Source organism: Protobothrops mucrosquamatus, unplaced genomic scaffold (assembly GCF_001527695.2).
Source record: "Protobothrops mucrosquamatus isolate PMUCROS unplaced genomic scaffold, P.Mucros_1.0 scaffold_128, whole genome shotgun sequence".
Classification (NCBI taxonomy): domain Eukaryota; kingdom Metazoa; phylum Chordata; class Lepidosauria; order Squamata; family Viperidae; genus Protobothrops; species Protobothrops mucrosquamatus.
In genome coordinates, this window is record NW_015386204.1 from 426,884 (window position 1) to 440,525 (window position 13,642).

At 37.1% G+C, this 13,642-nt stretch overlaps 1 protein-coding gene across 1 annotated transcript in view; it reads right to left on the minus strand.

The window, feature by feature from the left end:
• Window positions 1-12,069, minus strand: part of ADAM12 (ADAM metallopeptidase domain 12) — a gene marked incomplete at its 5' end in the record, with an annotated part of 119,288 nt that extends 107,219 nt beyond the window's left edge. Inside the window, 2 exon segments of the mRNA XM_015817484.1 lie at window positions 6,306-6,382; window positions 11,991-12,069. Of these exon segments, the coding sequence (XP_015672970.1) occupies window positions 6,306-6,382; window positions 11,991-12,069 (156 nt within the window).
• Window positions 12,070-13,642: the final 1,573 nt, after the last annotated feature.

The following is a 13,642-nucleotide window of genomic DNA, read 5'->3' on the forward strand; positions in this document are numbered from 1 at the left end:
TGATCCCGGGCCCGAGGGTCTAAGATCCCTGGGGACCGAGTAGAGTCCTGAGGACCGGAGCACCCACAAGCTTGTAAGCAACGTGTGCGTGCTCCCAAAACCCGATATGGTCCTCTGCTCCCGCCATATCTGCCCCTCCCACTGACCGTACTGATCACACCACCCTCTCTTAGCCCCCCAACCTCCCCCCTCACCATTCTAATGCCGCGTCCCTCAGACATGGCCGGCCTTGGCCTCAGGGAGACATGAACTTTTTGCTAGTCACTTAACTAAGGTATGTAGGAAGCACATCACAATAGTAATGGGGGACTTTAATTATCCTGACATCAACTGGGAGACAAACTCTGCATCAAGTGGAAGATCAAACAGATTCCTGACAAACCTAGCAGACAACTTTGTCTCCCAAAAAGTAGAGAACAGAACTAGGGGATCAGCCATATTGGACTTAATTCTCACTAACAGAGTTGAAATGATAGAAGGTGTTGAAGCCACAGGAATCTTGGGGGGGGGGAGTGACCATGCAATATTGGAATTCAACATTATGCAAGCACAAGCAATAGAACACAATCAAACTAGAGTCTTGGACTTTAAGAGAGCTAATTTCAACAAACTTAGAGAGAACTTGGAAAGGATTCCATGGATGAGAATCCTCAAGGGGAAAACAACTCAAGAAGCTTGGAAAATATTGAAAAGTGAGATTAGAAAAGCCAAGTCTAGCACAATACCAATGAAGAAAAAAAATAACAGCTCTCAAAAGAAACCAGCATGGCTGCATAAAGAACTCTCTGATAAATTGAAAGACAAAAAGGACAAGTATAAAAAGTAGAAAGAGGGGCGCATAACTAAGGCAGAATATCAACAACTAGCCGGAGCCTGCAAAGATGAAGTGAGGAAAGATAAGGCTTAAAATGAACTAAGGCTTGCAACAAAAGTAAAAAATAACAAAAAAAGCTTCTTTCAACATGTAAAAAACAAGAAAAAAGTTAAGGAAATGATTGGTCCATTAGTGGGAGAAAGTGGCAAGAAGGTGACAAGCAACAGGGAGAAAGCAGAACTACTCAACTCGTTTTTTGCATCCATATTTACACAAAGGGAAAAAACAGTCCAACCTATCAAAAACAGTACTGTAAAAAACAGATTAGAAACACAAGTTAAGACAGGCAAGAAAATAGTAAGTGAGCACCTGTCCACCCTAGATGAATTCAGATCACCAGGACCAGATGGACTACACCCCAAGGTTCTGAAGGAACTGGCAGATGTGATCTCAGAATCACTGAAGTATATCTTTCAAAGATCCTGGAGCACTGGGGAACTACCAGAGGACAAGAAAAGAGCTGAAGTAGTTCCCATCTTCAAAAAAAGAAAAAAAAATGGATCCAGGAAACTACAAACCTATCAGCCTGACCTCAATACCTGGGAAGATCTTGGAAAAGATAATCAAGCAACGAATCAGCAAACACCTAGAGGGAAACAAAGTCATTACCAAAAGCCAACATGGGTTTGTCAAAAACAGATCATGCCAGACAAATCTTATTGCATTCTTTGACCAGGTGACAAAATTAGTGGACCAGAAGAATGCTGTGGATATAATTTACTTGGCCTTCAGTAAGGCATTTGATAAAGTAGACCACAACCTACTACTTGATAAGATAGAAAAATGTGAGTTAGAAGCATCACCACCAGATGGATTTGTAGCTGGCTGACCGGCCGTACTCAGCATGTGGTCCTCAATGGAACCACATCTACATGGAGGGAAGTGTGTAGTGGGGTGCCCCAGGGCTCTGTTCTGGGCCCAGTGCTCTTCAACATCTTCATCAATGATTTGGATGAGAGGATAGAAGGGGAACTCATCAAATTTGCAGATGACACCAAGCTGGCAGGAATAGCCAACACTCCAGAAGGTAGGCTTAAGATACAGAAGGATCTTGACAGACTTGGGCACTATCTAACAAAATGAAATTCAATGGTGAAAAAAGTCAGGTTCTACATTTAGGCAAAAAAACCCCAAATGCACAGGTACAGTATAGGTGGTACCTTGCTCGATAGTAGCAACTGTGAGAGGGATCTTGGAGTCCTAGTGGTCAATCATTTAAATATGAGCCAGCAGTGTCCTGCAGCTGCCAAAAAAGCCAACACAGTGCTAGGCTGCATTAACAGAGGGATAGAATCAAGATCACATGAAGTATTAATACCACTTTACAATGCCTTGGTAAGGCCACACTTGGAATACTGCATCTAGTTTTGGTCACCACGATATAAAAAAGATGTTGAGACTCTAGAAAGAGTACAGAGAAGAGCAACAAAGATGATTAGGGGACTGGAGGCTAAAACATATAAGAAACGGTTGCTGGAATTGGGTATGTCTAGTCTAATGAAGAGAAGGATGAGGGGGTGACATGATAGCAGTGTTCCAATATCTCAGAGGCTGTCACAAAGAAGAGGGGGTCAAGCTATTCTCCAAAGCAGCTGAATGGCAGGACAAGAAGCAACGGATGGAAACTAACCAACGAGAGAAGCAACCTAGAACTAAGGAGAAATGTTCTGACAGTTAGAACAATTAATCAGTGGAACAACTTGCGTCCAGAAGCTGTGAATGCTCCAACACTGGAAGTTTTTAAGAAGAGACTGGACAGCCATTTGTCTGAAATGATATACAATTTCCTGCCTGAGGAAGAGGTTGGACTAGATGACCTCCAAGATCCTTTCCAACTTTTTTATTATTATTATTATTATTATTATTATTATTATTATTATTATTATTATTATTATTATTATTATTATTATTATTATTATTATTATTATTATTATTATTATTATTATTATTATCATTATCATCATCATCATTCCATCATGGGGTGATGTATGTGTTCACAGTAAATGAATAACTGCAATTGTGAATTTGAACTTGAACATACTTTCCTTAATTTAATAAGCTTTCAAAAGCTAGTGTGTTGTGATTTAAAATTGTTTTTACAACCTAAGAATAGGAAACTACACAAAATGAAATGGTAATTGAGAATCTTTCTCAACATGAAGTCCTCCTGCTACGTTGGATTTCAACTTCAAGTTGAGGAAGGCTTATGTGCACAAGATCAAGGAAAAAGAAAAAATAGAAAAAAATCTGCAGTCTGGAAAAAATAACAGTGCCCACAATAAAGTGAAATAACTCCCAAATGACAGTTTGTATGATGACATCATACAAATGCCACCATTATGTACTTCCATCTCGCTGTCTGAAATATGTATATAAATTTGTGCAATATCATAGTTATTCACCTTTTGTGATTTGTCTTTCCCCCTTTGCCCACCGCAAAGACACCCATGAACTCCTTAATTTAGAAAATGTCAATGAAATGTCATATAGGCTCAGGCAAGCTGTAATCAAATAAAAGGGATCTTTAGGTCACCAGCTGAGACATACAATTTATTTCTTTGTTTCACACAGCGACAGAGGACAAGTAACCTGCTGCAGATTTATGTAGCCAATTACTTTACTAACCTTGGTCCCACTTCCTCAACAAGACAACTCAACCATATAGTGATTATCCCCTCATTTTTAAAAATGTAACATTCCTATTATGCAAGACTTTCTAATTAGTTAATGGAAATGAATTTAAGGCCATCAGAATACATATTAATTAAGCTGCCATTTATATGGATGTTAGAATTACAATGGCATTAAAAAAACATTTCCTCCTCAATCTTGCTCTTACATGTTTGTTTCTTCACTATGTGTTTCTACAGAAATCTTTCACAGCATCTAGCATAACATAAGAACTGTGCTGAATCAAGCCAAGGACCCATTCAGTTCAGCATACAGTATCCTCACAGTGGCCCATAAATTCTGCCTAGCATTATATTCTTCTTCAGCTTTGTGTTTCAACAGCTAGTGTAAGGAGTGTTATTCCTTCATGACTGGATGTAATTTATAGGTATCATGATTAGTGCCCTTAGTTGGCTTTATTTATCACACTCATATACATTTCCAAAATAGATATTGAATATTTGAAGTCAGACAGGATTCTCTCTAATTGATATATAAACCCATATTGTATTTGAATGTAAAAACATAATCCTCAAGTACTACAAAGGTAACCCATTCAGATGACACTAAAGACTAATTTTCCTTTTGTAAAGGTCTGCATCCTTATTTTTAATGGCACAAACACTTTTATAATTAATTGATCTTTGATCTCTAGCCCTCTTAACTTTGTGGCCCACAGCAACATTTCTTATTTCTCTGCACTATCACTAGACTCTTTGAAGCCTCTGTAAATATCTCTTCCTTTTGTTCTTTGTTTATAGCAAGATGTATTTTCTCCCCCATATTACTGAAATGTGTTTGAGAAGTTCAAGTTTGCTAATATTAAACTACATGTCAACATCAAAAGAAATTCCAATTATAATGACACATAGTGTTATGAGTACTTCTGAATGTAGGAAAACAAAATAAAAATTCCTTTTTGGCCTAAATTATAGTAAGAAAGACCATGCAATAAGTTGTTAAGTACTAGAAAATGAATTGCATTGCTTGCTAGTTTTTATTAACTAGCTCTGATTCTAATACTGTAAGACTAAAGATTATGATCAAATGGTGCTACCAAGCTGTGAATTAGGTTTATTAAATTAAAACAACAGATGATTCTGTTTGACATAGCTCACATAGATATCTCAGCTGTCCTGATTTGGATTCAAATAGACACGATAGAGAGCAGAATAGGTACAGCATACCAATCACCAAATGTTGCTTTTTGAGATGAAGACTAAACAAACTGAAAGAAAAATCTAGAAATATCTGCTTCAGAAAATGTTAGATCTATTGAGCTAGCTCCTTAATTGGTTATGTATCACTTGGCAATATTACAATGACACTAAAAACATTCAGCCTGAAGCAAATGAAGAACAATGATGCTTAATTCCAACCTTGCTTTTCTAAAGATAGCCACAATGCAAACTTACAGTAAATTACAGCATGATAAATTCAGAATGACTTAGTGAGCAAACTCCAGTGTTCCCATTTGCTGGTTATATAAAGTAATAGATTTATGAACTGGGTCCAGAATATAAAAAACACCTATTAAAGATTTCCCAACAGATTTGTGACTTTTCGCTGTGTTATTAAATCTGCTTAATTTTATTCAGTTTTTCAAAGAAACAAGTTTGCCTAGATTAGTAAACATTTTAGATACTATGGTATGTGAATAGTTACATCTATGTGTTGACATTTGAATTTCTCAGGAAATAGGCTGATTACTAAGCAATACAAAGTTCATTCCTAGCTTCTCTTTGGGGGATAAACTCAAATAATTTTTTTTTTTAGACAAGTGTCAGTGCTCAGATTGTTTGTTCCCAGCATCTGCTAAATCAGGGGTCTTCAAACGTGGTCCTTTTATGACTTGGGGACTTCAACTTCCAGAATTCCTCAGCCCAGGCACACTGGCTAAGGAATTCTGGGAGCTGGTCCACAAGTCATAAAAGGGCCAAGTTTGAAGACCCCTGTGCTAAATGGTAGCAACCAAACAATAGCATCCATAGAAAACCATGATGGTGTCAATATAACAACACACACACACAATGATATCATGTCAATGACATACTGGTGTTTTTGCATCACAACATTTGACATATGAATATTGTTGCTTTGGTGCCCCATTCAGCTCATGTTTATATTTCAACATTCTTAATATTCATAATTTATATTGGTATTGTAGTTGATGCTCATGTATAATTCAATACCAGCATACTTGAACTTCTCTCAAAAACCTTTGAATAATGCAGAGAAAAAAGACAATTCCTGTAACAGAGAATAAAAAAAAGGAAATATTTATAGTTTCAAAGAGATTAGAGGGGTATAGAGAAATGCAACTAATGGACAAAACAGATGAAAGAACCAAAAGCAGGGCTTTTTTTGTCATAGAACAGCCAGAATGGAGTTCCGGCACCTTTTGGGGATGGAACCTTGTAGGGTAAGGCAAGGCGGGTTGTATGACATTTTTTTTTTTTTCAAAAAAAGCTCTGGATAAAAGTATACCACAAAAGTTTATGATGATCAAGTAAACTCTGTGGTTATTCCAAAGTCACAGAAGGGTACCAGGAGGGAAGAGAACAAGACATTCCGAGATATTAGTGCTATAGAAATATTCTAGTCTTTAAAGGTGGGCATCCATCTAAGTACTGGCAATACCTTCATCCCAATTTCACTAAAGAGCTTCTATGTCCTACAAGATCTAGACTAAGGCTTTAAAATTGATTGGCAGCACTTGTGATTACATCTTATGTCCATAATCTCAAATACTTTGTCTTACCTGAGTCCAGAGCACGTACTCAAACTTACTGCAGATTCAGAATATTCTTGTACATGGCCATGATAGAAGCAGTGATTCTAATGAGACAAGAGAAAAAAGGATCAATTCCAATATTCCATGTATAATCTTATTACAGATGTATGATATATTTTGTTCTATTATTATTATTATTGTTGTTGTTGTTGTTGTTGTTGTTGTTGTTATTATTATTATTATTATTATTATTATTATTATTATTATTATTATTAAGATCTGTCCTGAATTCCAATGACGGAGGAAATAATCACGCTGAAAGCATCTTTCTACCTAGTTCGAAACAAAGCATGAAATTTTTCAGGATTTAATGCCAGATTTATACGAACTCAAGGCAATATCTATGCTCTACCTCATTCAACAAAAGACAATGATCAAACAAGTATTTAAAGCAATTCTCCCGGACACGCCTGCTCTTTTTTATTATATTATTATTGGAAAACCATGATGGGAACAGTTTGTAAAATTAAACACCAGAGCAAATTACACTGTCATTCACCTTTAGGCGCTCACTGTAGATATAAATTTTAAATTATGCAGATCTATAAGACATAATTAAGCATACTACTGTACAATGTAATAGAACCAGTTCCTATTTTACAGCTTCACAAAGAAATTGATCATGAGAAATTAGAAGGGAGAGGAAAAAGGAAGAATATTTTATCATACTATTCTGACTTGGAAGCAGCTTGCTATTAAGAAGAGGAATGAAAAGGAATTCTATTTTCAGAAGGCCACTCCTGTTTCACTTTGCAGGTTATGGTATTTCTTTTTAAGAAATCCAGATGCTTACCAAAAGAACCATCACGGAACATACATAGTCAATATTTAAGTTGCAAATTTGCCTGGAATTCAAGTTAATGCTATTGCTAATGAAATGTAATACCTTCTCCCTGGTTATGGATCTGGTTATAAAATAATGTTTGTGTCACAAGCCGCATTTCTAGCGCCTTTGAATGCCATCTTAAAAAAAGAAACTCTCCCCCCATCCCCTTTGTGAAAGGTTATCTTATTAATGCAAAGAAAGCTATCCCTCATATTTCAGCATATAACAGTCATATCACCAATCTCTATTTCTTGGTTCATTCACATCTAAGCTGCATTAATTAACCTTTCAGTATCAGGGCATGGTTTTCAATTACATAGTCTCAGACAGCAGCCTTCTAAAGACCACCTTGATTTGGTTAGAGAAAGTAATCATGAAAAGATCACAGTCGAGTTTTAATAGTTCAGGAGTATAAATTTTTGGCAAATTTGATCACCATGTAAAGAAAATATTAGCTTAGCCCAACAACTTCATTTTAGATGAAGCCATGTAAAAAATGATATGTGTTATAGACTATATGCAGGGCATAGCTACATGAATAAAATAAAATTGGTTGTTTTGAATGTTTACTGAGTTGCCTTTATAATCTGTTCTGGTATCAGCTTAATAAAAAAATAATGTCACATAAAAGAAATTGTGTGTATCTATGTTTATGTCTTTATAGTAACAGCAGAAATATCAGGTGTAATAAAGCAATATGGAACAACAAATAAGAATAATATTCAACAAAACATACTCATTAAAAGCATTGAGTGAAAAAAGGAAGGAAAAAGAAAGCCCCACTCTTTCAACATGATTTTTGGGAAGGCTGGATAAAGAGGTAAAATTCAATAAGCCTCTAAAAGACAGAATACCACAGGGTTTCCCAAAATGGTTGGCTGGGGAATTCTGGGAATTGAAGTCCTCCCATCTTAAAGTCGTGAAAGTTGGGAAACCCTTGGATAGCAGATGCTGCCCAAATATCAGGAAACAGCATTCCAGACCTTACACTCCACTTTAGAGATATTTAATATTCACAAACAAACAATCCCCAAATAGCTTTCGGGAACTGTCATTAAAACACAACAAATTATTATTGTTGTTGTTGTTGTTGTTGTTAATGGTGGAAAGGAACTTGGAGGTCATCTAGTCCAATCCCCTGCTCAGTCAGGAAACCCTATACCATTTCAGACAAATGGCTGTCCAATCTTTTCTTAAAAACTTCCAGTGTTGGAGCATTCACAGCTTCTGGAGGAAGGTTGTTCCACTGGTTAATTGTTCTAACTGTCAGAACATTTCTCCTTAGTTCTAGGTTGCTTCTCTTGTTGGTTAGTTTCCATTCATTGTTTCTTGTCTTGCCTTCAGGTGCTTTGGAGAATAGCCTAACTCCCTCTTCTTTATGGCAACCCCTGAGATATTGGAACACTGCTATCATGTCCCCCCTCATCCTTCTCTTAATTAAACTTGACATATGCAATTCCAGCAACTGTTCCTTGTATGTTTTAGCCTCCAGTCTCCTAATCATCTTTCTTGCTCTTGTCTGTACCCTTTCTAGAGTCTCAACATCTTGTTTACATCATGGTGACCAAAACTGGATGCAATATTCCAAGTGTGGCATTGTAAAGTGGTATTAACACTTCACATGATCTTGATTCTATCCCTCTGTTAATGCAGCGTAGCATTGTGTTGGCTTTTTTGGCAGCTGCAGCACACTGCTGGCTCATTGAGCAAGGTACCTCCTATACTATACCTGTGCATTTGGTTTTTCTTGCCTATTTATTTATTTATTTATTTATTATTTACATTTATATCCCGCCCTTCTCCTTGCGGACTCAGGGCGGCTGACAATTGGATAAAATACTAACATGTTATACAAATTATACCTAATTAAAAATTTGATTAAAACGAAATATTTAAATATGTCAAATTAAAAGTAATTAAAACCCCTTTAAAATCCCTTAGGCCAGTCCCGCTAGCTGGAACAACCACGTCTTGAGGGCGCGGCGGAAGGAAGGGAGATCAGGGATCACCCTGATCTCTGGGGGCAGTTCGTTCCAGAGGGTGGGGGCTCCCACGGAGAAGGCCCTCCCCCTTGGGGTCGCCAGCCGGCACTGTCTGGCTGACGGCACCCTGAGGAGACCCACTCTGTGAGAGCGTACAGGTCGGTGGGGGGTAGTCTGTGGCAGGAGGCGGTCTCGAAGGTAACCAGGTCCGATGCCATGGAGCGCTTTAAAGATAATAGTCAACACCTTGAAGCGCACCCGGAAGGCTACCGNACCGTGCGTAAGGCGTCCCGGTCCAGAAACGGCCGCAACTGGCGGATCAGGCGAACCTGATAAAACGCTCCCCTGGTCACGGCCGACAACTGGTCATCCAATGTCAACCGCGAATCCAGGAGAACACCCAAGTTGCGGACCCGATCTGAGGGGGCCAAAGTTTCGCCCCCTATAGTCAGCGATGGAATCAGCTGACTATAGAACCTTACTTTTTTCACCACTGAATTTCATTTTGTTAGATAGTGGCCAGTGTTCAAGTCTGGCAAGATCCTTCTGTATCTTAAGCCTATCTTCTGTAGTATTGGCTATTCCTGCCAGCTTGGTGTCGTCTGCAGATTTGATGAGTTCTCCATCTATCCCCTCATCCAAATAATTGATGAAGCACTGGGCCCAGAACAGAGCCCTGGGGCACTCCACTACACACTCCCCTCCTGGTGGCATTACAGGCCTATTATGGTTATAGTGATCTGATAGATACTCTTAGCTCAAGTTTAGAATTGTATGTGATCTTGAACTGGGCTCAGTAACCAATTGTAAAACTGTATATGATCTTGAATTGGGCTCAGTTACTAACTGGCAGCTAGTGCAAAAGTGTAGAATGGCCAAGGCCAGGTACTCCATTCAGCCACTGCATTAGCTTCCAAACCAAGCACGTTAGTAGCTTCACATAGAGTGTATAGTATAATCTAAACATGCTATTATTGTGCTTAAGCTGGAATACTACAATCCTAAAAATGGCATTGTTTGTTTCCAGCGGAAGTTGGCAATATGTATTCCCAGGCAAAGAGTATACTTGAGCCTCATGTGACAACGTTGACTGTAGAAACACTCTGAAACTCTGTTCTAGTTCTTTCTGTGAGAATGCTTTCCCATTTTAGAACAGATAAACTGCTAATTCCCCAATTCAGAAATCCCCTACTCACAAAATCTCCTCCTTGACAGGATTCAGTCTTTGCTTATTAGCCCTCATCTACTCCCAACCTTATATCAGGATATATTTCAAAACATTTATGTTCCATCATGCCCACCCTGAGATTCTGTGGGCTTCATGGTAACCAGTGGTTAAAGTGACATTGAACTAATATATATTGCAGAGCACATCCCATATCAATGTCTTTAGTTTCTCTTTCCAATCAAAGTGTGGCCTTTCTTAAGTGAAGAGGTAGCTAGTAAATCCTCTCTGCAAACAGATATTATTGAGAGAAGATCCCATAGATATCCAGAAACTGAATCAGGAAGGAAATTAAAAGTGACAGATATCACTTTAAATTTCACTCAGAAGCTGAGTGTTAATTCATGGAAGAAAGTCTTTTAATCCCATTAACTATATATTATGGCTCTGAATACCAATTGCTGGGGAATGCAGCTCAAAATTTATTTTGAATTATGTCTGGGGCAGCTTTATTTTGCCAGCTGCATGTTCATTCTGAGAAAAAAAAAAGTGTTGGAAAAATGAAGTTTGTATTTCCCCCCTCACAATACTGAGAAACAATAGTGCAGGAGTCTTCAAACTTGGCCATTTTATGACTTGTGGACTTCACCTCCCAGAATTCCTCAGCCAGCTGAGGAATTCTGGGAGTTGAAGTCCACAAATCATAAAAGGGTCAGGTTCGAAGACCCCTGCAATAGTGTATTCCCCATCATTTTGTCAAGTTACATTCATAGAATGTTGTTTATTGTTTCACCTTAAAATTTGGAGCAAACTGCAGGGAAATCTCTGAAAGAACCTTTAGTGAAACCATTGATTATAATATTCAGTTTAGTTACACATTCCAAAATTGTTATATCGACAGTCCCAATATAAGACAAAAGTCGTTCTGTAACTTCATGTATTCTACATGGTTATTATGAAAAGCACTGACTTCAACAGCTCTCTCAAATATATAATTTTAATGTTGTAATGTCAGTTCAGCTTGAATTAATCAAAAGACAAATACTGTATAATAATTAAGTTTATCCCCTGTACAGTTTTAATTAAGAAACTTATTTACAGCTAGAAAAAATAACATGTCATTACAGTCTTATATTTTTATTGGAAAGATGCAAATGCTTTGTGAAGATATTTCTTAAGATTTTAATAAATATCAGGCAAAACTTGAATCCTTTTATCAACTCTTCTTCCATAGCCTCATGTATAATATATTTTCAGGGTCTGATCCTATGAAAATGAAAAAGAAAAAAACGGGCTTTCTAGCTTCTGTACTGAAGAAATCCAGGAAGTCTTTATAATCTTTTTTTTTTTTAGAGCCTCCATATCTCAAAATTTGGCTCTCATGCTGCATATTTGCAACAGTAGATGCTTTCAACTTGTATGAAACCTCTAACAGGCACATTTTCAAAGAGCAACAAGTGCACAAATCTTATATCAATTTAAAGCCCCGATATCAAGGTTCTATTGGAGCATTTCCTTCCACAGATGTCCATATTGAACAAAAGGGTGAATAAACTACAGCAGTCAAGATCTAAAACCAAGTGTAGGCTACCCACTTTATTTTCATGGTTCCCATTCTTTCCCTTTATTTATGAAATATGATACATTGACTTCCAACCACAGGAATTCACAAAGCTTACCGTGTAATTACGTGTGACAATTGTGCTAGTACCATCTTCCAAATAATGCATTTCTGTGATGTTGCCAGCAAAGAGACCACTGGGGGAAAAATTAAAAGGAAATCTTAGACAACATTTCTGCACCAAATAATTTTGATTTAATTTACTCTTTTCAAAAATAAATGGAAATAAGAGGAAGTTCAATTACGGAACACAATAGATAAAACATTTGGACAATGTCTGTAAACAAAGAAAAGGACATTTCCACAGTCAGTCTTTCTTCCTGAATATTAACAAGTGTTCAAGCAAAAATAAAACAATACTTTTGATACAATAATTTATGCTAATTCCAAATGCAGATCTTTTTTTAAAGCAATATATTTCCTTCATACTTTATCTTCCCATAATCAGATACTTCAAAACAATTGCTTTGAACTGTTACAGAAAAAAAGTTGATTATACAGCATGTAAAATTAGTTCAAATATAAATTATCTGGAATTGTCTCAAAGGACTTACAAGAGACATTTTACACTCTGTCTTTTTTTCCCCTTCTGTTCAATTATATGCAATTCCTAATTGGGCAACTCTGTGAAATTTTATTGGCAAAGCTTTACAAAGTGGTTTGCCATTGTTTTCTTCCTAGAACTGAGAGAAAGTGAGTGGCCTAAGATCCCCCAGCTGACTTTGTACCTAAGGCGGGACTAGAACTCACAGTCTCCTGGTTTCTTGTATGATGCCTTAACCACTACACCAAACTGGCTCTCTTAATAATCTGTACTTCATATTTTAAAACATTCTACTGGAAGATGATGTATGGATTTTATAGCACATATATAGTTCTTTCTTAAAGAATCACTAAAGTAAGATTTGGTTATAATGTTGGAGTATTGGGTACAGAAAGGGGGAGCCTGAAGCCTTAGTGAATTTATAACATTTGTACCATTCAAGAATCATGCTGTGAAGTGAAAATGTTATTGTTCCACCCATCTCTTTCTAATGTGTTTTGTTCACATAGCCTTTATGGTGCTAATAGTGAAGTCTAGAATGCCCTGTGAATTTCTTTGTCAAATGAATGAAGCTCCTCCCAAACCCGATCTTACATGGAATGTTGAGATGAAAAGTTCTGCCAACATGTCATCTTTCAAGTACTCTTTATAGCCTGTTCCCTGATTTATCATATAGTTCTGGAGAAAGAAAAGAATAGGGAATGACTCAAGAGGGAACAGTCCTAGATACTTATGTCCAAAGATCAGATACCTTTTTTTATTAATCTGGCTTTTTATGCATAAAAAAGAGTCTTGATCTTTGGTTTTAGTTTTTGAGATTTAGATCTAAATGTATTGCAAACAGAATGTTCTGGAAGAGATTAGATTAGAAAGATTCACTATGGCTGTGTAATAGCTTACTATGTCATGGTTTCTTTGAATAAAGTATCCATTTATCCAACCAGATCATTCAACTCATGCTAATGTTTCCCTCAAGAGACACCAAGAAAAAGTTTTAGTATTTAGTCCTTGGGAAACATATCCCAAAAGCAAGCACCTGGATAATTTGGCTTATGAACAGTCACGGGTATGAGTAAACCAGGAAAATGACTCTCAGAGCTGTTGGTGCAATCCTGATAATGTCATGGATTTTTCATTTTTAGCATGTATTTAATGCTAAAGTAATC